Consider the following 26380-nt stretch of genomic DNA (forward strand, 5'->3'; position numbering starts at 1 on the left):
TTTGTAATTGCCTCTCTTACTTTGTGGTCAAAATATTACAAACCCGCAATGTAAGGCATTCATATAACTTTTTAAAGTATTCGTCAATTATTTTGTATAGAACAAATGGCAAAATATTTTTGTCTATTATATGAAAAGAACACGGTCCTTGCTTTAATCCTAAAGGGTTATATTCCACACCTATTTAGTAACTACTAAAACTCTGTAAAAAATATCTGGTGTACTAAAACTACTACTTTTCTAATTGCCTCCCTTACTTTGTGGTCAAAATATTACAAACCCGCAATGTAAGGCATACATACAACTTTAATATTTTCGGTATAACTATGACTTTTTGATCGAGGGTTTAACTTTTTAAGAATAACTTTTGTAAAATTGAAAAAAGAAATCACCTGAATTAATTTTGTAAAGTATTTGTCAAATATTTTTGAATAGAATAAATGGGAAAATATAATTTTCATTTATATGTTTAAAAACACGGTCCTTGCTTTGATCATTAAGGGTTATATTCCACATCTAATTAGTAAATATTAAGTTGAATATATATTTTAGCCGTCACGAATATTGCACCTATATGCACATATTTGATTTAGCTTAATTGAATTGCATAAGTTCAGATTATGTCACCTTTTATTTGCCTTGATATATTATTTATAAAATTAATATGTTTATAATTGCTGCAAAGCCAGTTTTTTTTCAAATATGTATACTTCAAAACAGAGCTTTGGCTTGATTCGAAAACAACCAGTATCAAAAATGAGATGTAACTTAAGAGAATAAACGCAAATGATTCACCTGATGTGTATTAACACACTGCATTCCTTATTTCATTCTTACCAGAAAATTTTTATGTAAAATTGAGAAAATGTTTTCCTATTTTAAACTGCAAAAACAAATGAAGAAAAAAATTATAAAAATAACGACTAGCCTGATATGGTTTGTGGAGTGTTATCATATAGAAATTAGGAGATATGCATGCAAGCATGATAATGTTGCTGTTTCGATGTCGAAGTAAGGTTCAAAACAATTTGAGAAAATTTTATGAAAATTTGGGATATTTCTGGAATGAAGGGCACTTAAAACAAGCCACTGAAATTTGATATGCAACAAACTGTACGTTGTACATGTAGCATATTTTGGGATGTTTAACAATCACTTGATTGATGGTATTGCATGTTTAAGTTGATCTGAGCGTCACTGATGAGTCTTATGAAGACGAAACGCGCGTCTGGCATACTAAATTATAATCCTGGTACTTTTGATAACTATTAAGTGTTCTTCACAAGGGTATCACCAACATGTAGTCAATTCTTCTGTAAAATGGAATATCATTTAACATTAATTTTCTGAAAATTCAATATGTTTAAAAGAAAAATCACAAAAATACTAAACTTAGAGAAAATCAATTCGGAGAGTCCATAATGACATGGCAAAATCAAATAACAAAACGCATCAAAAACGAATGGACAAGAACTATCATATTCCTGACTTGGTACATGCATTTTAAATGTAGAAAATGGTGGATTAAACCTGGTTTTATAGCGCAAACCCTCTCACTTTGATGATAGTTTTATCAAATTTCGTTAAATTTACATTGGTGCGTTAACTAAACAGACACAATTAATAAAATAGTCAAAATATGAATACATCAGTCTTCATCGTATAACAATTTTAAAAATTTAACATCTACTATCTACAAACACATTCATTGATTTGTGTGTCTGACGTCAGAATTTTTTTTACGTCACATAGATTTATCGTTCAATGTGCATACAAACAATTTTAAAATTTACATAGGCAATGTTAACATACAGGGTTAAAAAATCAAAAATATGTAAGAATAAATTGCAGATTTAAACTAGTACAAAATGTTGAACTACATGTATTTGAAACACTTAGGTTTTTGTTCTATCCCCAGGAACATGAAGCTTATTTCCTTTTGGCACCAGCTTTCGAAATATTTGTTGTTTGTTTGTGTCATACTTGTCGTAGCTCTCCTCTTAAATTTGGTGTGTTTTCCTCAGTTTTAGTTTTTAAGTTTAGTTGTTATTCAAATAATTTCATGTATGCTTCACATCAAACAAAATATTTGCAAAAAAACAAAGCTAAATAAAAACTTCATCAATTACTCAATTACTGCCTTATTACATATTAGACTGTTGCTATTTATATTAGTTGATGCAGTTGTTAGTGTGGTAAAAAGAATTTAAATTCAGACATCTGCCTAATTGGGCCATTTCGCTATATGAAGATGTCATTATCGCTTACATTTTCATTTGCTTGATTTTCCATTTAAACTGGTAACATCGATTTTCAGAGAACATCATTTTCTCTAAAGGAAAGGAAAAAAGGTAAGGTTTTAAACATTGTTGCATTGTATAAGTCTTATTCAATAAACTTTCAAAAGCATTGCTTTATAAAAATAAGAAGATGTGGTTTGATTGCAAACCAGTTGGGTATGTGTATGTGACGAATTGATATTTAAATCTTCTTACAAGAGATTCTATGATCTACAAATATCTAATATCAAATAATTGTATATTCTTTAAGATTGATCATAGAAAGTGTTCAATTGGAAAACGAATCAATCTTATTTTCCTCTATGTAAAGTTACAAACGAATTACGAATGGTCGCTTCTTCTGTTTCTGATTTTTTTTCCCAGATATCGGAATCCTCTGGCCTTATTCATGTAACGCCATTAAAAACAATCCCCGCTTACCCCTCGTTTTCTTTTTATAATGTTTAGCATCTTTTTTTTAAATAAAACACACATACTCCTGAAAATTCTATAAACTCCTTGTATTTTTTTTCATATTTATGGAAAAAAGGGGTATGATGTTATATATATGCTAGGCTAAAGAAAAGTGTTTCCAGCCAAATTTTCAAAGGATTATATCTCGAATATCCTTAAACAAGAATAGTGTGTCAAGCTTCATACATCACAGGTCTATCAACAAAACTCTGTAGAATTAAGCGTTTAACATTTTATGAAAAAGAAGAATTCTGCAATGTAAAATGTAATTTTCGGATCATAGGTTCAATTCAACTCAAAAAGTTTAAGAAATCCAATCATTTGAATGACAGAAAAAAGTGACAGGATGTTAAAAAAAGAAGGACCTGAAAGAAATTGCTACATACATAACTCCATCAAAAGAAATGTAAAGCCGATTCAAAAACAAAGTTGAAAAACAATAAAATTTAAAATGTTTGAAAAAAGTGTTGCCTAAACGGTATCAATGTCAGGGGTAGATAAACTTTAGGCTTTTGAATAGTTTTCAACATTTTATGAACAGTTATCAACAATACCTGTTTTAAAACATTTGATTTTAAAGGAAAAAGTATATAAAAAGTATTATGATAACAACGTATGTTAAAGTGATTTCCATGAGAACATGGAGAAGGCTCGAAACAAAAGATTTGGAAAACAAAAATGATAAGCTACACAATCAAAAGGTCTACAGAAATTAGAAAAAAAAACAGCTGAATAAATTGTCAGAATTACAACCCTTGTTTAGAACAGTTACATAATGTATTGACTGGATGTCTATACATAGTATGTAATTTTTAAATTATGTTCTGAAACAAATGAGGGTAGTGACTGAAATATAGCCGGGAGCTGCATAGGCTTCTCTGTTTATTATAATAATTCCAGAGTTGATTTGTGTCAACAACAACAAATGGATACATTTTTTTATTGCCCTTGAGACCGAATAAAGGAAAAACAGCAATTGACAAAAACGTTTAAAATATTAGCTTTTGTTATCAAATACAGTAATACAAATATACAAGGATCTGTCAAAAGATTTTGTCAATCTGATAAAACCATTGTATCCATCTGTAGTGACCCATTAATGACAACTGTAATAGACATAGATACCTGCTACCCACATATTTCTTGAGGAGTAAATGTAAAACAACGAATGATGAATGTCATTATAAGCAAGATGAAAGGAAATGAACCGTTCCGTTATCTTCTAAAAATATATGGACATAAGGTTTTGGGCAATATGTGATGACCCTTTAATAACACAACTGTAAAAAAATATATAGCTCTGCTTTCCATATCTTTGAGTTAATAGTAAATATAAAACAACACATGCTGCATGTCATTTTAGGCAAGATGACAGGCAATGAACCGTTCCGTTATCTTCTAGAAATATATGGAAATAAGCTTTTGGTCAATATCCTGTTGAGAAGAAAACAATAAGGGCTCCACAAATTGCTAATGATGATGACTTCTGCTCTATGTTCAACATATTTGTTATTATTCGATATATTTTTGCAGATAAAAATGGCCGGTGGTAACAGAGTGATTCCTGTGGATTCGATAAAGAATCGAAAATCTCCAGGCAATAAGTTGCATCGTTCGAATAGTCTTTCTTCAACGCTATCGTTATCACCTACAGAACTGAATGAAGCTATAATGGGAATGCTAACTGTTGGTAAACGATTAGCGCCTTGCAAAAGAGTATGCATTGGTATGTCATTGCTAAACTTTAACTCCTTAAACATGGTAAACGACTAGAACCTTGCAAAAGAGTATGCATTGGTATGTCTTTGCTAAACTTTAACTCCTTTAACATGGTTAACGACTAGAACCTTGCAAAAGAGTATGCATTGGTATGTCTTTGCTAAACTTTAACTCCTTAAACATATATCAGTATTTATCAATCCCTTGTTTTCATTTTGTTTGTGATTGTTTTCTTGGGTTCATAGCTGATTCAATTCCTCCTAATATATGTTTTATATGCAAATGATCTACTATGTGCCAACAAACAGTCAAGTGAAAAAACATCAGTTTCATCTGCTTCCTCCATATTTAACATCTGAAAACCCCAACGTTACCCTACTACAAAAAATAGGCAAAAAAAGTATATTAAAAAAATACTGAGCTCCGAGGACAATTCAAAACAGAAAGTTCCTATTCAAATGCCAAAATCAAAGCTCAAACACTATTACCGAATGAATAACAATTGTCATATTCCTGACTTGGTACAGACATTTTCTTATGTAGAAGGACACCAACGGACATTTGAACTCATAAGTCGAAAATAAACTGACAAAATCATTACTAAAAAGAAAGAAAATTAACCATCAGTACAAAAACACAGTAGTATATCAGTCGAAGAGTTGTAACATATTTTGATGTGTAAAAGATTAACGTGTGGATACATTTGTCTAGTTGATTGACAAAACAGCCTATCTGCAAGATACATCATCAAAATGCTACCATATACAAATGTATAATGTAATTTGTGACAGCCCAAAATGAAACTGATGAGGACAGTAAGCAATCAATTTAAAAAAAACAATTAATTTATAAAGGGATGATGTAAAAGTGTTCATGAATACAATGCAGACACATTTTTCACGAAGTTAATGGAGCATCCAAATTAGAGGGATGACCTTACAACTCTCTTAATCAACAAATATTTGTGTTGATCACATTTCAGACAAAGGTTATATTTATAAATTCAAAATTTAAGGAATACGCGTATACGTTTTAAAAATTATTATAGACGAGAGGTAACGAAGATGTGGTATGAGTGTCAATGAGACAACTCTCCATCCACATGTGGAGCAGGAGCTTACCCTTCCGAAGCACCTGAGAACACCTTTAGTTTTTGGTGGGGTTCGTGTTGTTTATTCTTTAGTTTTGTCATGTGTACTGTTGTTTGTTTGTTTGTCCTTTTCATTTTGGGCCATGGCGTTGTCAGTTTATTGTCGATTTATAAGTTTGACTGTTCCTCTGATATCTGATATTTTTCGTCCTTCTTTCCCACCCAAGTCACAATTTCTAAAAATAAGCCATTATATGTCAAAGGACGGTTTTCCACCCGTAGACCTGGCTCAAAAAATTATTATTTTATCAAACGTTAAATCATAATCAGGAGTATGTTTTCCTAATTGTAGGCAATCCAATAACAACCGCAGGGCAAAGAAAACAACTGGCAAAGATGTTGACTGTTGTTTTATTTCCATTGGCTGTTTTAACAGCAATTACTGCAGTCGATTTCTCTAATTCTCTATCAATGTATATGAATACAGCTGAGGTGATGATGCGTATTGAGTTCGGTGTAGAACTTGGAGATTTCCTCATGGCACTCCAAAATGAACGTGATATGAGTTCTTTGTATCTGAGTAGGATTGGTTCCGATACTAAATCTGATTTATTACAAGCATACCCTCAGACAGATGAGGCTTTAGATAAATTATCATCATGGCCAGTAAGTGCAAGCAACAAGCTTAAGGAATTCCAGTCACGTGAGAGGTATATTAACTTTATCAATAGACATCGTTATGAACTAGACTCAACAAACACCAGCGTGACTGCCGAAATCAACTTTTATTCCAATCACATCGATATATTCATACGCTGGATGTATGAAGTTGTCAGCGAGCTAAACACAGGATTGATTTGGAAGACATTGGTAGGATATCAAGAATTGATCATTTCAAGTGAATATATTGGTCGAGAACGAGGCTACGGTATTTATTATTACTCAGTCGGTTCATTCCGTGATAGATCTCATTATATATTGTTTATTGAAAGCCAAGATACGGCTAGAGCACACTTTGAATCTGCAAGGATGTACTCAGAAACGGCATCGGCCATATATCAAAAGAACCTCGATACAAACAACGATACTCTGCAAGAGATCAATAAATTAAGGAACGAAATAAAAATTAATTCGTCGCTTGTACAAGAGGGTTCTACATCTGCAGCAAAATGGTGGTTTTCAAACATGAGCATTTATCGTGATGTCATGCGAAATACTCAAAGAATACTGACATCAAAAATAAACAGACTACTTGAACAGAATGCAGCCCTTGATATGACAAACATGATTATTGCAGCAGCGATCTTTTTAGGAATAATACTGGTCAGTCCAACCATCACTTTCTCAGTATACAAGCTGACGTCTAATATTCAGAAATATTCATTGCAGATTGCAAGGAAGTAAGTAGCAATATAAATATCAAATACTAATTAGGCTCCTTGATGGTTTAAAGTGTTTTAATTGATGGCAATGATATTTTGATACAAAATGTTACTTATAGCTGTGGTTTCAAATCCAATTAAAATGCGACATTCTGACGTTATATGTTCAAGTTTTAACATTGCCAATTCTTGTCGTATGGCATGACTTTCTTGTTATTTTTAGAAGTTGGTGAAGGTGATATATCTTCGGTTGTTTAATTCATGTACATCGGTTTAAAATAAACTGATGTCGTTTCGGAACAACCGACTACTGAGCTGGAGCGATATACAAATGAAAATAACTCTGCCAAACAAGAAACGTCCCCCAAAACATTAATTGGAAATTGTTTCAGGATATTTTGTTATGCCCCACCTACGATAGTAGAGGGGCATTATGTTTTTTCTGGTCTGTCCGTCCGTCCGTCTGTCAGTCCATTCGTTCGTTGATCCGTCGGTCCCCCTTCAGGTTAAAGTTTTTAGTCAAGGTAGTTTTTGATGAAGCTGAAGTCCAATCAACTTGAAACTTAGTACACATGTTACTTATGACATGATCTTCCTAACTTTAATGCCAAATTAGATTACCCACCAAATTTCATGGTCCATTGAACATGGCAAATGTTAGTGCGAGTGGGGCATCCGTTTACTTTGGACACATACTTATTTATCTTTTTTTTTCTCAATTGCAGACAATCATATTAAAACTGATGCGACTCTTGGGATTCAACAGTTCAACATTTAAAAATTATTGAACCCTACAGCTTTAAACACGATAAACACAGCTTTACGAATTGCCAAAATATTGAAACATCAATACAAGCTTCCAATAAAAATCTGGAGTCTCGCTGATATTTAAAATTCATAAAAAAAAATGAAATAAGCCATCATTGTATTTGTTATAAAACCAGTTGACGGAATTATGACTAATGCTATGCATAAATACGTTTGTCTGTCTTTACGTATTTGTGACTTTCGGTTGGGGAATCGTTTAAGTATAACTTAAGTTAAATTAGAAAAAAAACAATAATATGAAACTTACTTGACAAGAAAGTTTTGCCAGTTCAAAAGGGGAAAAATACAACGCATCGGAAATCTGAAATCCTAAGTTTAAGAAAATCATCAAAACTCGCAACATCATTTTAGATGACAGCAATGAGACAACTATATACCAGATTCAAAAGGATGTGGAAGTAGTTAACAATAATAGGTCAAAATACAGCCATCAACAATGAGAAAAAACCATATATATAGTTTATAGCCACCTATTAAAGGGCCGAGATGGCAAATGCGAAAAATTTCAAATGCTTGGTTTATGTCAAGGCTTCTGTTTTACAGTAACCTCAGTTCTAGAAATGGCAAAAGAGCAACCTTGGAAGGAACGTAAACAAACTAGAAAAGACTCTTTTTATTCACAGTTACTTGAGACATAAAACATCAAAGTTTATTTTAGACTTTTCTTTCAATAAAAGCACACATTCATTGGTAGAGAGTTATATTTGTAGTATGAATATAAGATGTATTGTCGCAACTGACTAATACAGAAAATCATTACTAACTGTTCAACTAATAACATAAAAAAAATGCATTAATTTATTTCTAGGACCAAAGCATTGAACAAGGAGAAAAAACAAAGTGAAGAGATTCTGTTCCAGATGTTACCTAAATCAGTTGCTCAACATCTGAAAGAAAACAATAGCGTGAATGCCGAACAATTCCAAGAATGCACCATTCTACAGAGTGATATGGTTGGCTTTACCAAATTGTCGTCCAATAGTTCGCCATTACAAGTGACTGAAATGTTGAATATCCTCTTTTCCTGCTTTGATAACAGAATTAATTTGTATGATGTTTACAAAGTAGAGACGGTAGGAGACGGCTACTTGGTTGTATCAGGTAATACTATCAAAATAATAATGTAAACAGAAAAAAGAATATAACAAAATTACCAAGGTCCGAGGAATATCTTAAACCCGTGTTCTCCTACTTAATAGTTATCAAAGGTACCAGGATTTTAATTTAGTACGCCAGACGCGAGTTTCGTCTACATAAGACACATCAGTGACGCTCAAATCAAAACAAGCTTTAGATAAAACGCCTAAACATGCTAAGTTCTTGAAATTACATTCACGCATTTTGCTACCTCTAATTGTGTTCGTATGTTCCAACATAATAACTATAATACTAAAATTACGAAGTCCAATTTTTCAGCCGTCATCACGTAAAAACGACGAATTAAAGAATTCAACTTTATATATCACTAATATAGTACAAAGGTGTAGATTGAAAATTACACCACTCCAGGCCCTTTTGTTTTCCACGTAATATATATTGCCAATAATTAAGAAGTTCCGGGTCGAGTCCGATACCGATACCAATAGTATATTCACCTGTTACCTATTATACGCATCTGACAGGCGCACCACCAAACGGTGTATCCAGGGTTAATATGCTATATACACGGGTCATAATCACAGGGTTGACACTACTAAATTCTCAAATAGCTACCTATTGTAGTATTTTAATCAGTAAGACTTTCTAAGATAACAAGACTAAAAATGAGGAACAGTTTTCAATTTGTTATTGGGCATACATGACGGAAAACAGCGAATCAAAGAATTCATCTTTAGTTTATAACTAATATAGGACAATGTTGTTAATTAAAAAATACTCCATTCCAGGACCTTATGCTTTCCAAATAATTAATTTTACCAATAATTGATAAGTTCCAGTTCGACAGGTTCAAACAGAAAGATTTGAAAGCAGTGTATATTATAATCGGCATGACTTTATCAGATGACAATATACCTATACTAAAATAAGGCTTGCGCATAGTTATATACCTTAATTCAGTCACGGACCCGCTATATCACGGGTGTGTTCTAGTGATAATATATATAGAGAGAGAGATTTACTTAAAAGTCTTATTGTAAAGTTGCAGTAATTTTTAGTAATCAATGTGACTTTTTAAAATGCGTTGTTTTGATAAAAAAAAAATCAAACTTGTAATTCCCTTGTGGTCATGTTTTTCCCAGCTCGTTCAACTATCTGTACTTATATATCCTTGGTTAATACATGTAAGAGTTTGGGCATTCCTGATGAAGTGAAATCTTGAAAAACGGTTCTGAGGCAATCAATTAAAATATTATAGTAACACAAACCTTAAAATAAGCAATCACAGTTCATGCATATAATCTGACTCGGTTTAAAATTTACGCGATTCATATTAGTTTTTTCTTCTTTTTTATTTAATTAACTTGTGCCATTTCAAATTTTCAGATTTTTATTGAATTTCTATCTTTATACGTGTTTGAATGTCACATATTATAACTGCCTAAAAATCCCAATGACCTCTTTCAGTTGATATATATATTAGTTTTAGTTAGGAGTACTTTGCTTTGGTTGTATGAATGTTTGACATCTACGCTAAATAGATAGGCGGACGCTTCAAGCTTGTTTACATAATACTTAGGTGTTTCTGTAAATTTAAAAATTATTGCAATTTTTTATCATCTTTTTCTTTCTTCTCATCATACAAAGCAAATTAAGCAAAGCTAGATACTAATGGATTATAAAATGTCTAAGAAAAATAACCGTACCTTGGCAAAACAAATAAATCAAAGCTCATACTACAAACACATGTATGGATATTAATTTAGCGTTGCCGTCATTTTTATCATGAAAATTATGAAACATTAAGGACTTTTATTGATGTTATTAATGTATTTTTCTATCGATTTACTTGATTATTGTAGGAGTGCCGAGAAGAAATCGTCACAGACACGCGTCTGAAATTGCAACTCTCTCGTTGGATTTATTGCATCACGTGACCAGACTTGAACTTCCTCAATTTCCTGGCGAGAAGTTCAAAATAAGAGTAGGCTGTCATTCAGGTAACGATTTCATTTGCCATTTATAACATGCAAGAACATGTTCTGAGGGAACAAAACAGTTGTATAGATGTGTGTAAGGGCTTGGCTCAATGTTGAAGGCCGTACGGTGACCTATAGTTGTTCATTTCTGTGTCATTTTGACTCTTGTGGAGAGTTGTCTCATTGGCAATCATACCACATCTTCTTTATTATAATTAATCAATATTTATTTATCATGTGATACTTTTATTACACCTAAATTTTAATGCTCGACTAACACGGCGTTGACCAAACTTCTTTTTGTAACCAATTAAAGCTTTGCGGCGATAATATCGCAATCCGGCTCGACGTTACAATAAAAAAAAATCACTTCGCGTTAATCGTTCAATTAAACTAGAACACACCCGTGACATCGCGGGTCCGTGTCTGAATTAAAGTATACAACTATTGTCATCTGATAAAATCATGCCGCTTATAAGATGCACAGTTTTCTCTGCGTTCAAATCTTTCTGTTTGAACCCGTCGAACTGGAACTTATCAATTATTGGTCATGATAAATACTAATTATTTGGAAAACAAAAGGTCCTGGAATGGAGTATTTTTTAATCAACAGCATTGTCCTATATTAGTTAAAAATTAAGTTGAATTCTTTGATTCGCTGTTTTACGTCACTCATGCCCGCTAACAAATTGAAAACTGTACCTATACGCCTTATTTTTAGTCCAGATTTTCAGTATGCGTATTGTTATCTTAGAAAGTCTAACTGATTAAAATACTACAATAGGTAACAATTTGACAATTTAGTAGTGTCAACCCTGTGATTATGACCCGTGTATATAGCATATTAATCCTGCATACACTGTTTGGTGGTGCCCCTGTCAGATGCGGAACGTACAGATAAGGTAATAAGTAACAGGTGATTATACTATTGGTATCGGTATCGGACTCGACCCGGAACTTCTTAATTATTGGCAATATTAATTACGTGGAAAACAAAAGGGCCTGGAGTGGTGTAATTTTTAATCTACACCTTTGTACTATATAAGTTTTATATAAAGTTGAATTCTTTGATTCGTCGTTTTCACGTGATGACGGCTGACAAATTGGACCTCGTAATTTTAGTATTATAGATAATAAACACAAATCGTTAAATTGAATATTAAACACAAAATATTCATTCGAATAATAAAAAAAGAGCTTTTGTAGGTAATTTGAATCAGAGAGCAAATTTCATGGAGTATACTTTTGCGGTAACCAACAAAAATGTATATACATGTATGCGCCAGGCCAATTCCACAAAAGTACAACTTACGTGTGATAGAGGTTACGAGTATGGAAAAATAAATTCAGTATCTCCTATTTGAACAATTATAAGGATTAAACACTTTTTTTAAGGGACTCTATTTATTGAGGTTTAAACTGTACCAAGATACTCACAAACATATCATATGATAAAAGTCCTTTGGATTTTTATTTGTTTAAATTTTGTGAGTGAATTGGTCGAGTTTATGCTCTATCGCTAGGGCAAAAATAATCACGAATATAATGCCTATCCATGTTAAAACTACAATAAAAATAGCTTGCATCAATTATTTCCTAAATAAAGGAAAAGTGATTAGCGTTTGACGTCAGTAGTTCAAGTATCGCAATTTGTGAATTCATAATAGCGATAAGGTCTTTACATCGTATTGATGACCAAGTAGTTATATCTTAAATATGGATTAATTTATAGTGAGTACAAATAATGATTATGTCTTTTCAAACAGGGATTTTCTACTTTAAAAATACGAAGTCTTTCTTCTCGTTAAAGGTTTATTCATATTTTGGTTATACTTTAACCATTGTTTAACAGTAAAGGGTAAATGAGATGAAACATTTGATTTGTCGGGGGAGAGATATGGTTATAAATCGTGTTTAACATCTCCATACTGACCGAATGTGTTTGCGTATCTATACATCCAGCACAGCTAAATGACGCACCACTTCATCAAGGGTATGGGCTGTGTTCATTGTTGAAGGTCGTACGGTGACATATAGTTGTTAATGTCTGTGTCATTTTTGTCTCTTGTGGACAGTTGTCTCTTTGTAAATCATACCACATCTTCTTTTTTATATTTTCCGTCGAGTATGTGCAAATCAATGTGGCCATACTTATGTTTTGAAAAATAGCCTTCAGATAACCACGATACTTTTGAAGTGTTTCAACAACATGATTTTTCAAGTACACGTATTATCCTGAATTATAACCTTATATAAAGATATGCTCCATTTTCGATTTTTTTTATCTGAATTCCTACACTTGCAGGTTCGGTTCGATGATTTTGAAAGACAGTACGTAATGCTATCAGTCGTGTTACGCAAACATTTATATGGTCAAAAACATTTAGACAATTTTATGATATAAAATCATATTATTCGTGAAAAACATAATATAACTATTTTTGGGGCGATTTAAAGGGGATTAACGTCATCAACTCCCTCTAAATCCGCCACTTCACTTTTTTAGATGTTTTTTTTATCTATGTTCATCGTTAAACCTCAACACTTACGCATATATTTATAGGTCCTGTTGTAGCAGGAGTCGTTGGGAATAAGAATCCTAGGTATTGCCTGTTTGGATCAACAGTACGTATTGCTTCCATAATGGAATCATCAGCTGAAGGTATATTTACTAACAAACTTTTAAAAAAAATGTTTCTTTTAACTATGTGTGCTACATCAAGTAACTGTCGATTCAAACTGCATGTAAAAAAGAAGATGTGGTAGGATAATACAAGATGATGTAGTTTATAAATGCCAATGAGGCAACTCTCCATCTCAGTCACAATTTGTAAAAGTAAACCATTATAAATCAAAGTACTGTCTACAATATGTTTATTTTGGTTTAGACGGATCTTCAAACAGATTCGGTTACATCACAATCTGATTAAAACACACATCAGGTTCCGTACCTTGCCTACACAAGTTCTTTATTCATTTGGGTTTAGACGAATCTTCAAACAGGTTCGGTAACATCGCAATCTTATCTAAACAAACATCAGTTTCCGTACCTTGCCTGCACAAATTCTATATTTATTTGGGTTTAGACGAATCTTCAAACAGGTTCGGTTACATCACAATCTGATTAAAACACACATCAGGTTCCGTACCTTGCCTACACAAGTTCTTTATTCATTTGGGTTTAGACGAATCTTCAAACAGGTTCGGTAACATCGCAATCTTATCTAAACAAACATCAGGTTCCGTACCTTGCCTGCACAAATTCTATATTTATTTGGGTTTAGACGAATCTTCAAACAGGTTCGGTAACATCGCAATCTTATCTAAACAAACATCAGGTTCCGTACCTTGCCTGCACAAATTCTATATTTATTTGGGTTTAGACGAATCTTCAAACAGGTTCGGTAACATCGCAATCTTATCTAAACAAACATCAGGTTCCGTACCTTGCCTGCACAAATTCTATATTTATTTGGGTTAAGTCGAAGCTTCAAACAGATTCGGTTACATCACAATCTGATTAAAACACACATCAGGTTCCGTACCTTGCCTACACAAGTTCTTTATTCATTTGGGTTTAGACGAATCTTCAAACAGGTTCGGTAACATCGCAATCTTATCTAAACAAACATCAGGTTCCGTACCTTGCCTGCACAAATTCTATATTTATTTGGGTTTAGACGAATCTTCAAACAGGTTCGGTTACATCACAATCTGATTAAAACACACATCAGGTTCCGTACCTTGCCTACACAAGTTCTTTATTTATTTGGGTTTAGACGAATCTTCAAACAGGTTCGGTTACATCACAATCTGATTAAAACACACATCAGGTTCCGTACCTTGCCTGCACAAATTCTATATTTATTTGGGTTTAGACGAATCTTCAAACAGGTTCGGTAACATCGCAATCTTATCTAAACAAACATCAGGTTCCGTACCTTGCCTGCACAAATTCTATATTTATTTGGGTTAAGTCGAAGCTTCAAACAGATTCGGTTACATCACAATCTGATTAAAACACACATCAGGTTCCGTACCTTGCCTACACAAGTTCTTTATTCATTTGGGTTTAGACGAATCTTCAAACAGGTTCGGTAACATCGCAATCTTATCTAAACAAACATCAGGTTCCGTACCTTGCCTGCACAAATTCTATATTTATTTGGGTTTAGACGAATCTTCAAACAGGTTCGGTTACATCACAATCTGATTAAAACACACATCAGGTTCCGTACCTTGCCTACACAAGTTCTTTATTCATTTGGGTTTAGACGAATCTTCAAACAGGTTCGGTAACATCGCAATCTTATCTAAACAAACATCAGGTTCCGTACCTTGCCTGCACAAATTCTATATTTATTTGGGTTTAGACGAATCTTCAAACAGGTTCGGTAACATCGCAATCTTATCTAAACAAACATCAGGTTCCGTACCTTGCCTGCACAAATTCTATATTTATTTGGGTTTAGACGAATCTTCAAACAGGTTCGGTAACATCGCAATCTTATCTAAACAAACATCAGGTTCCGTACCTTGCCTGCACAAATTCTATATTTATTTGGGTTTAGACGAATCTTCAAACAGGTTCGGTAACATCGCAATCTTATCTAAACAAACATCAGGTTCCGTACCTTGCCTGCACAAATTCTATATTTATTTGGGTTTAGACGAATCTTCAAACAGGTTCGGTAACATCGCAATCTTATCTAAACAAACATCAGGTTCCGTACCTTGCCTGCACAAATTCTATATTTATTTGGGTTTAGACGAATCTTCAAACAGGTTCGGTAACATCGCAATCTTATCTAAACAAACATCAGGTTCCGTACCTTGCCTACACAAGTTCTTTATTCATTTGGGTTTAGACGAATCTTCAAACAGGTTCGGTAACATCGCAATCTTATCTAAACAAACATCAGGTTCCGTACCTTGCCTGCACAAATTCTATATTTATTTGGGTTTAGACGAATCTTCAAACAGGTTCGGTAACATCGCAATCTTATCTAAACAAACATCAGGTTCCGTACCTTGCCTGCACAAATTCTATATTTATTTGGGTTTAGACGAATCTTCAAACAGGTTCGGTAACATCGCAATCTTATCTAAACAAACATCAGGTTCCGTACCTTGCCTGCACAAATTCTATATTTATTTGGGTTTAGACGAATCTTCAAACAGGTTCGGTAACATCGCAATCTTATCTAAACAAACATCAGGTTCCGTACCTTGCCTGCACAAATTCTATATTTATTTGGGTTTAGACGAAGCTTTAAACAGGTTCGGTTACATCGCAATCTTATCTAAACAAACATCAGGTTCCGTACCTTGCCTGCACAAATTCTATATTTATTTGGGTTTAGACGAAGCTTTAAACAGGTTCGGTAACATCGCAATCTTATCTAAACAAACATCAGGTTCCGTACCTTGCCTGCTTAAATTCTATATTTATTTGGGTTTAGACGAAGCTTTAAACAGGTTCGGTTACATCGCAATCTTATCTAAACAAACATCAGGTTCCGTACCTTGCCTGCACAAATTCTATATTTATTTGGGTTTAGACGAAGCTTTAAACAGGTTCGGTTACATCGCAATCTTATCTAAACAAACATCAGGTTCCGTACCTTGCCTGCACAAATTCTATATTTATTTGGGTTTAGACGAAGCTTTAAACAGGTTCGGTTACATCGCAATCTTATCTAAACAAACATCAGGTTCCGTACCTTGCCTGCACGATTTCTATATTTATTTGGGTTTAGACGAAGCTTCAAACAAGTTCGGTTTCATCGCAATTTGATTAAATAACACATCAGGTTCCGTACCTTGCCTACACAAATTCTATATTTATTTGGGTTTAGACGAAGCTTTAAACAGGTTCGGTTACATCGCAATTTGATTAAATCACACATCAGGTTCCGTACCTTGCCTACACAAATTCTATATTTATTTGGGTTTAGACGAAGCTTTAAACAGGTTCGGTTACATCGCAATCTTATCTAAACAAACATCAGGTTCTGTACCTTGCCTACACAAATTCTATATTTATTTGGGTTTAGACGAAGCTTCAAACAAGTTCGGTTACATCGCAATTTGATTAAATCACACATCAGGTTCCGTACCTTGCCTACACAAATTCTATATTTATTTGGGTTTAGACGAAGCTTTAAACAGGTTCGGTTACATCGCAATTTGATTAAATCACACATCAGGTTCCGTACCTTGCCTACACAAATTCTATATTTATTTGGGTTTAGACGAAGCTTTAAACAGGTTCGGTTACATCGCAATTTGATTAAACCACACATCAGGTTCCGTACCTTGCCTACACAAATTCTATATTTATTTGGGTTTAGACGAAGCTTCAAACAGGTTCGGTTACATCGCAATTTGATTAAAACACACATCAGGTTCCGTACCTTGCCTACACAAATTCTATATTTATTTGGGTTTAGACGAAGCTTTAAACAGGTTCGGTTACATCGCAATTTGATTAAATAACACATCAGGTTCCGTACCTTGCCTACACAAATTCTATATTTATTTGGGTTTAGACGAAGCTTTAAACAGGTTCGGTTACATCGCAAATTGATTAAAACACACATCAGGTTCCGTACCTTGCCTACACAAATTCTATATTTATTTGGGTTTAGACGAAGCTTCAAACAGGTTCGGTTACATCGCAATTTGATTAAATAACACATCAGGTTCCGTACCTTGCCTACACAAATTCTATATTTATTTGGGTTAAGACGAAGCTTTAAACAGGTTCGGTTACATCGCAATTTGATTAAAACACACATCAGGTTCCGTACCTTGTCTACACAATTTCTATTTTTATTTGGGTTTAAGTCGAAGCTTCAAGCAGGTTTGGGTACATCGCAATCTGATTAAAACACACATCAGGTTCCGTACCTTGCCTACACAAATTCTATATTTATTTGGGTTAAGACGAAGCTTTAAACAGGTTCGGTTACATCGCAATTTGATTAAAACACACATCAGGTTCCGTACCTTGCCTACACAATTTCTATTTTTATTTGGGTTTAAGTCGAAGCTTCAAGCAGGTTTGGGTACATCGCAATCTGATTAAAACACACATCAGGTTCCGTACCTTGCCTACACAAATTCTATATTTATTTGGGTTAAGACGAAGCTTTAAACAGGTTCGGTTACATCGCAATTTGATTAAAACACACATCAGGTTCCGTACCTTGCCTACACAATTTCTATATTTATTTGGGTTAAGACGAAGCTTCAAGCAGGTTTGGGTACATCGCAATCTGATTAAAACACACATCAGGTTCCGTACCTTGCCTACACAAATTCTATATTTATTTGGGTTAAGACGAAGCTTTAAACAGGTTCGGTTACATCGCAATCTGATTAAAACACACATCAGGTTCCGTACCTTGCCTACACAAATTCTATATTTATTTGGGTTAAGACGAAGCTTTAAACAGGTTCGGTTACATCGCAATCTGATTAAAAGACACATCAGGTTCCGTATTTGGACTACTAATGATTTTGAAAGGATTATGTATAAGGACAACAAAACCAAAGGATCACGAACTACCTTTGAAAAGAAAGTAGAATGGAACGTTTTCAAATTATTGTATCAAAGCAAGGGGTCTCCATGGACACATTTTCGAAATATTAATCACTGCGTTCTGTGTGAAATTGTTTCATCCTTCGTGCCTATGTGTACTATCAGTCAAGTCGGACATTCAATGCAGAATACCAAAAATATCATATAATTCATTCATACTATTATCTATTATTGACTGTTTGCAATTTTTTGATTTTTTGGAAATACTAAGGCTTTTCTACCTCAGGCATAGACTAACTTAGCTGTATTCGGCAACACTTTTAGGAATTTCAGTGCTCTTCAACTTCGTACTTTATTTGACATATTAAACTTTTTTGGATTCGAGCATCACTGATTAGTCTTTAGAAGACGAAACGCGCGTCTGACTTAATTAAGTCCTGGTATCTATGATGAGTTTATTTATTTGTCCCTAATATTTTATTTATTAACTATGCATTTGCATTTAGGTATCGCAAAATCAAATGTATTCGTTTGTAGTGTGTTAATTCACGTTTTTTGTATGAGTTAAGCCTTACAATTGATATTTTATCGGGTGTTTTTCTATGTTGTGATGTTATACTATTGTTTCAGAAAAAGGGAGAAGGTTTGGTACAACGTGTAATCCCGCTGCAAATGTGTGCATCTGTCCTAAGTCAGGAAGTTTTCGTTTATTTATGTAATTTATACGTGTATCTCGTTTCTCGTTTTCTTTATAGATTATACCGTTGGTTTTCCTGTTTCAATGGTTTTACACAAGTAATATGTTGGGGCCCTTTATATCTTGTTGTTCGGTGTGAGCCAAGGCTACGTTTTGAAGGCCGTTTACTGACCTATAATGGTTTACTTTTATAAATTGTTATTTGGATGGAGAGTTGTCTCATTGGCACTCACACCATATCTTCCTATATCTATCTCCTTACTGCATATTTTAGTTAATAAGATTCAAATCAGCCAGTCAACATTCACATTGCTGCATGAAATGGGTGGATTTGAGATGAGAGCGAGAGATATTTCTAATGTAACGGTAATATTTTACATTGTATCGAGCTGATAATTTTAGATACATCACTTGCTTACTTAAGCACGAAGAATGGCCAATAGGAGAGGTGCAATTGAAACCAGAGAGACATCCAAACTCATAGATCGAAAATAAACTGACAACGCCATTGCTCACAATGAAAAAGACAAACTGACAAAAAATAGTACACAAGACACAACATAGTAACTAAAGGCTTAGCAACACGAACCCCACTAAAAACTGGGAATGATCTCAGGTGCTCCGGAAGGGTAAGCAGATCCTGTTCCACATGACATGATTGAAAAGTAACAAAACTGTTACCATTCCATTCGTCGCATTTTGCCTTAAAAAGATCGAATAGTTCACAAATGTTTAATTTTGTCAATTGTCATAGTGCAACCCATCAATATTTCTGAATTTCGTAGTTGCAATGCATGGTTTTAAATAAAATTTGAAAATAAAAATAGCTTTGTCATTATAGCACCAAAACATAATGCAACAGATATATAGCAACAAGATTTCTATCCTTGAAGGATTCTCTATTTTTACAAATGTGTTAAATTGATGTTATAGGCAATTTATAAATGTTTAACTTTCTCAAAAGCAAACCAGAAAATCAGCATTTGATAATGCACATGATTTAATAATAATGATTTTTGAATTCTACACATAATGCATGATTCAAAAAGCAATATTTTATTCGTTTTGAGTGTTACGATCAAGGTAATTCGGTTTTTTTTTCAGGTTGGAGTTGAATTAAGGAAGCACGGTTCCTCTGAAAGGACATTCTGGTTACTAAAGAAGGAACTCATCGAATGGGAAGAAGAATTCTGCTCATCGCCATCCGATGGGGCATCATTGGGGAGTTCTTTGTGATACTCAAAATATATGCATGCAAAACTGGTTATGGTACCTATATAGCATATGTAATTACTTGTACCATTGAAACGAAATCTATCTTAAAATATAACAACTTCAGCTTTCGTCCCATTGTAAATTGGTAAATACTTAATATATCATTTTACATATGATAGAAAAGATATGCTGTCTTAATTCTTGACCAACATCCCTACACGTCCTTGCATGGCACGGATTATTTAACTGGATATGGATACACTTCAGTCCAATATTTGACAAATTGAGTTTGATAGGAAATAAGAGTATGTGGTATGATTGCAAGATATTTTATGGCCCCGCAACGAAGTTGTCGGTGCCATCTTGTTTTACCCTTGTCCGTCATTCCGAAATTCCGTTATTCAGAAATTCCGTCATCATATCATACCGCAACAAACCATTATACGGATTTTTTTTCTAAATGTCTTCAGATATTGGGCTGATTTTTGGCAAGAGAGTTCAACAAGATGAGTTACAGATCAAGTGTTAGTTTTGGTTCCGTTCCCCTAAATTTTGCAGAAATTACGGGCTATGGACTTTGATAAATTGTTTAAAATCACAGTCATACGGACTTTTTTTCTAAATGCTTTCAGATATTAGGCTGATTTTTGATATGTGAGTTACTCCTGACGAGTTACAGATCAAGTTTAAGTTTCGTTCCGCTCGGATAATGCATGTTTGCTGTAATTTAGGGCTTTGGACTTTGATAAAATTTTAGAAAATCGCAGTTACACGGAACTTTTTTTTCAAATGCTTTCAAATATTGGGCTGATTTTTGCTATATGTGAGCTAACCATGATGAGTAACAGACCAAGTTTAAGTTCCATGCTGATCTGCTAGTTTTTGAGAGAAACAATTGGGGGTACAACTTGGAAAATTGATAAAAATCTTTTTTCTATACGCCTTCAGATTTTGAGCCATCATGTTTGTGTCCACATGTGTTACTGAAATTGCAGATTTTTCAACAATTTGAGACGGGACCATTCGTGTCGCTTTGACACATCTAGTTCTGAATTATCAATCACAAGAAGACAAAATGTAAGGAAATTTAAGCAACAAATGTTTTAATAAACGTTTAACTTTCAGTTCCAATGCATGATCAAATCGAGCAAATCATGAAACCCCAAAATATATATATATGTTTTGAGGATAGAATAAAAATAAAAAATAGTTGTTGTATTTCACCATGTTTAATATGTATAACGATGTTGTATTCCTTTCTGTCAAATATATTCTTCTTGTTAAGAAGGTTTTAATGTTTGGTTGTTATACAATTGTAATTTTTTGTTTGTTATACAAATAAAGTGATTAAATTTAAAATGCATTTTGAGTTTTATATTTACTATTACAAGTACAATATACGTAAAACCATGAAAATGGACTTCATACTCTTGATGTTAAGTCTGCGTTCCAAAATTGTCAATAACAAGACATTGTTCATCATTGCATTCAATAGCATAGCACTCGGTACATTCATAGCGTTCACTTTGTGTGCATACTTATAGACTATTCAAAATGTTCTTGCATCACTCTGAGAACATTTTTTACGTATCACAAGAGAACATATTTTCAACGGACAACCGGTATTTTATTGTCTCCATCTCAGGTGTTTTAAGATGACCAAAATCTTATTTGAATGACTTTCCATGAATTAATCAAGAACAATCCACATGTACATTTTAATTACTTTGTTTTGTTTTTTAAATAAAGCATTTTAAAACAGTTTCATATATACATACATATAGGAAAGATCAGACGAAAAAAAAATCCCCTTTTTTTCTCAGTTATTTCCTTTTTTTCTGTTTGACAGGGAGACAGATTAATATAAGGGAAATCTTGTTTCCGAAACCCTCATTATTAATGTATTATCGGCCTGGTGTACTTACATTTTGCAAGCTGTGTTAATATTAGACTCAGTTTATTTTCTAAACATAAAGAATCTTTTATTTTTAGCAAATATGTTTCTAAAATAGCCTTTTTAAAAATTCAGCTGATAATAACCAATTAACAGATACTGCACGTGTGACAGCAATGGTAAAGTGTTAAGATAAGATACACTCATGAAGACGTTATTCCGATGAAGGTTAATGCAAAAGAAGGGCGAAAGGTATCAGAGGGAAAAGCAAAAAATACTTAACAACACAAACCATGACTAAAAAAATAAAAGATTGATTAACGGACAAATAATAGTACACAATAATATTTTTTCAATAATTTATTTTACACAATTTTTGCCGGAGTACCGTTCAAGATATTAAACTTTTTGATATGGTAAAGCAAGGTGAATGCAGGATATAAAATTAAAGTCATTCTTGTGTGAATAAGCATAAATTATATAGCAAAGAATAAAAATATTACAGCATACAATATTAAATTGTACTACAATATGTCATCCATTATGACATATTGTAAAATTTCATCAAAGATACCAAGATCATTTTTATTATTTCTTTATGTTATATTTACTAATCAAATTTCTGCATCCATTTATTTTTTATAATAACGACAAAATTTGATGATCACGTAATTCTTTAAAGTTTAAAGTTCGATCTCAATTAGGGTAAATAACACGTATTCTTGAACACATTGTCGTGATTGAAACAGTGGCCGATTTATTACGAACGTTACCTACACAATAGATAAGATAAACTGTAACTGTGACACAGTGGATATTGTGGTAAATAATGTTACTGTTTGTAATTTTTCGATTTCATTTGATTTTCGTGGTTGTAAGTGGAAGCCATGGCGAAAAACGGTTGCTTCTGAACGACCCAGATTATGCAGCTCGAATACAGCAACTTGAAGTTTCTATGCAGACATTGGTCAGTGAAATGAATTCAGTAAAACAACAGAAATTTGCTACAGAAGCCAATCTTCTTGAGGCTAACACTAAAATTTTTCAACTCCAATCGGCTTTAAATTTACGAACACGTACGTACACATTAGTTCTGTTTTTATAACTTTTGGTTTTTATAGATTATCTCGATATGAAAAATAAAGGGGTAGAATTATTCTCTTCTACAGACCACATAATGTAGAATAAGCAAATATAAGTCAATGTATGGCTTTCTAAAAATAGCAAAACCAATATCGAAAAACAAGCTTTAAAAGACCCGATGAGGTGAGATTGCCAATCAAATAATTCTGTACTACACAGCTACTAAATATTTTGGTACAGAAATAATACAATATTCCATATTTGAAAATCATAACTTTAAGAGATTTGAAATAGAAAAACTTTCAAAACGCTGAAATTGTAACGGTAGTAACCCAAAATCTGTGGTACCTAAATTTCAAGTACAAATAAAGTACTGTAAAATACAGGTACCTAAATATTACAATAATTTTAGAGTAACAAAATAGTACTGAATATAAAAAGTAGATCTCCAGTACTACAAATTTTTAGTACAGAAATATTACCAATGCAAAAGTAGCTGTGTAGTACAGAATAACGTAGAAGAAAACAATAATTGATCAATGTACAGCTTTCAACAATTAACAAAACCAATATTGAATAGCAAGTAGTAAAATTTCCGAAATGATAAATGTAAATTCACGGTCTAATGTGTTTACCTCAGTTTTAGTTTGTTTGTCAGCCGAATATGTTTCTCTCAATCGATTATAACTTATAACAAACAAAGACTTTCCTTACACTACCATGTTTTAGATGAATCACTGCAATATAATTTCAGCCTTAATCAAGACATATTAATTATAACATTATTTTATATAGAGAATGGAGCTGTTTACATAAGATGGGGAAAGAAAACGTGTCCTCAAACAAACGGAACACAACTGATATATTCAGGTACGTCATATAAAAAACTGCAGATTTGCCAAACAAGAATCAATTCAAATAATAAATAAAATTACTTTTAGTGCATGAAAACTGAAACTGACTTGATAGAAATAGAATAACGAGTTTAAAATCTATAATACGAAAGCATCTTTTTTATCAGAAAAAAACAACAATCAAAATTACAATGTAAATGCATAACATGTATATTAACTTTCAATTTTACTTTAAAATGGATGTGTTTATGGTCGGGTTGATGTTTCTTTGACACATTCCCCATTTCCTTTCTCTATTTTATAACATTCAAGTACAAACATTTGATTGAAAACTCTTATTCAGGTACCGTAGGTGGAGGTTGGTATGACAGAACAAGCTCTCCGGCAGAACCAATCTGTCTTCCTCATGATCCTGATTTTGTCACAAAGGACTTCGCCTCTACTGATTCTAGTTGGGTTTCCTCGTTGTATGGAGCTGAGTATGAAGTAAATGTAGGTGGTTCATATACAACTCAAAATGACGTGCCTTGCGCTGTTTGTCGTGCGACTGGCAGTATTTCTGTGCTTATGATTCCGGGAAAGACATCATGTTATACCGGTTGGAAAAGAGAATACTTTGGCAGAATGGCTGCCGGTGCTAATTACAACAAAGCATCCTCACAATACACTTGCATTGATGAAAATCCTGATATTTTGGAAGCAGGGAGTGATAACAAGGACGGTTACCTGTTTTACCCAGTTAGAGCAGCCTGTGGGTCACTTAGGTGTCCACCGTTTCACGATAATGCATTACTAACATGTGTTGTCTGTTCAAGTTAAAAAGTGAATTTATATTAGGTGTGCACACCCTGATAATAAAGTTTATAATGCTAACATATACAAGCATGTCGTTATTGTTGATATCTAACCAATATTAAATGGAGCAAATTGTATGATAATTTCTAGTTTTGAATCGTCCATCTGTGTCAATATTTTATAAAAGATCAAGATATTAAGAAGATCTTCTACATATTTTTCTATATCCTATATTTCAAGTTCACTGGGATATATGAGATTCATGAAAAATTTCAAAGTGTGGGTTATTGATAACATGGAACCGTCAATTTATTTTAAAGTTGTGTACTATACATATGAATAAAAACAGATCGACAAGAAGAAATTTACACTTAGTACCAATAGAAATTTGGACTATCTGTTAAATTTTCTATCCTTCAGTTTCAACAAATGTGTTTCCAATTAAAAAAAAACCACTTCATTTTGATGATTTCATTTTCGGTGAATTTGCTTTTGGAATCGACAAGGTTCGTCTCAAAGTACGATTTCTCATTGCCTAAATTATGAAATCTGTCTCTACCATTTCCGTGATTATAGAAAAAAAGGGGCAATATATCTGAGAGACATTCCAGCTCATAGATCTCAAATAAACTGACAACGCCATAGCTAAAAGAGAAGAAAAAGACAAACAGAAAAATAATATGACACTAGATTCAAAACTAAAGACTAAATAACATGAACCCCACCAAATTTGGAGTTTTCTCGGGTGCTCCGAAAGAAAAGAATTCTCTTCAATGAAACGAAGTTATCGATCCTTCACGAATGGACAAGAACTGTCATATTCATATATCATAGCAAGGGACTTCCATCTCGTTCTATCTTTCGCGATCTTCTCTATTTGACTCCAGGTGTAGCCATTTCTTTTTATCTCTGCTGTCAGTGTCTACTCCATGTGCTTTAAGGTCTTCAAGGCTTTCTTGTCCGCTGTGGTCAAAGTCAGCACTAATTTTCACATGCAGGTTGTTAACCAATTTCAATATATATCCAATATTTTTCAACCGCCTTTTAATGTTCTTATTTACAATATTCATCACACCTGTTCTTTTTGTCCCTTGTGATGTCCATGTCAGGATTTTTTTCACATGCCGGGTGTTCAATATATATCCAATACAAGTATATTTCCACCGCCTTCTTATGATCTCATTTACTACATTCAACACACATGTTCTTTCTGGTAGTACACTGTTTGAAATTACATTTGACCATCTGAAATTACCAGTTCGTCTAAAACAGTGTCCGTCCTCTTAATCCTCTAAACCGAATTTTTAATAGTTTTAGTTGTTTCTGTAGTTTTTCAAGATGTAACTATTATCTAGCACCTCATTGCTTTATTTTCTTAACTAAATTTGTTTGTTTATTTTTAACTATTCTCTATTTCCATTACAACTCAAATCGTATTAATTGGAGT

General features: G+C 33.2%; 2 protein-coding genes across 2 annotated transcripts; both read left to right on the top strand.

Moving 5' to 3' along the window:
- Positions 1-2292: 2292 nt before the first annotated feature.
- LOC134692695 (uncharacterized) lies at positions 2293-21465 on the top strand. Its single transcript, XM_063553174.1, has 8 exons — positions 2293-2351; positions 4287-4479; positions 5915-6962; positions 8581-8873; positions 10733-10870; positions 13413-13511; positions 19367-19458; positions 20197-21465. Exons 2-8 carry the CDS (start codon positions 4293-4295, stop codon positions 20326-20328), a joined length of 1989 nt encoding a protein of 662 aa, XP_063409244.1. The 5' UTR covers positions 2293-2351; positions 4287-4292; the 3' UTR covers positions 20329-21465.
- Positions 21466-23030: 1565 nt separating this feature from the next.
- On the top strand, positions 23031-25068 carry LOC134693683 (short-chain collagen C4-like). The gene is made up of 3 exons (XM_063554578.1): positions 23031-23277; positions 24080-24154; positions 24482-25068. The coding sequence occupies exons 1-3, from the start codon at positions 23031-23033 to the stop codon at positions 24955-24957; spliced, it is 798 nt and encodes a 265-aa protein (XP_063410648.1). The 3' UTR covers positions 24958-25068.
- Positions 25069-26380: the final 1312 nt, after the last annotated feature.

This window comes from Mytilus trossulus, chromosome 12 (assembly GCF_036588685.1).
Source record: "Mytilus trossulus isolate FHL-02 chromosome 12, PNRI_Mtr1.1.1.hap1, whole genome shotgun sequence".
Taxonomy (NCBI): domain Eukaryota; kingdom Metazoa; phylum Mollusca; class Bivalvia; order Mytilida; family Mytilidae; genus Mytilus; species Mytilus trossulus.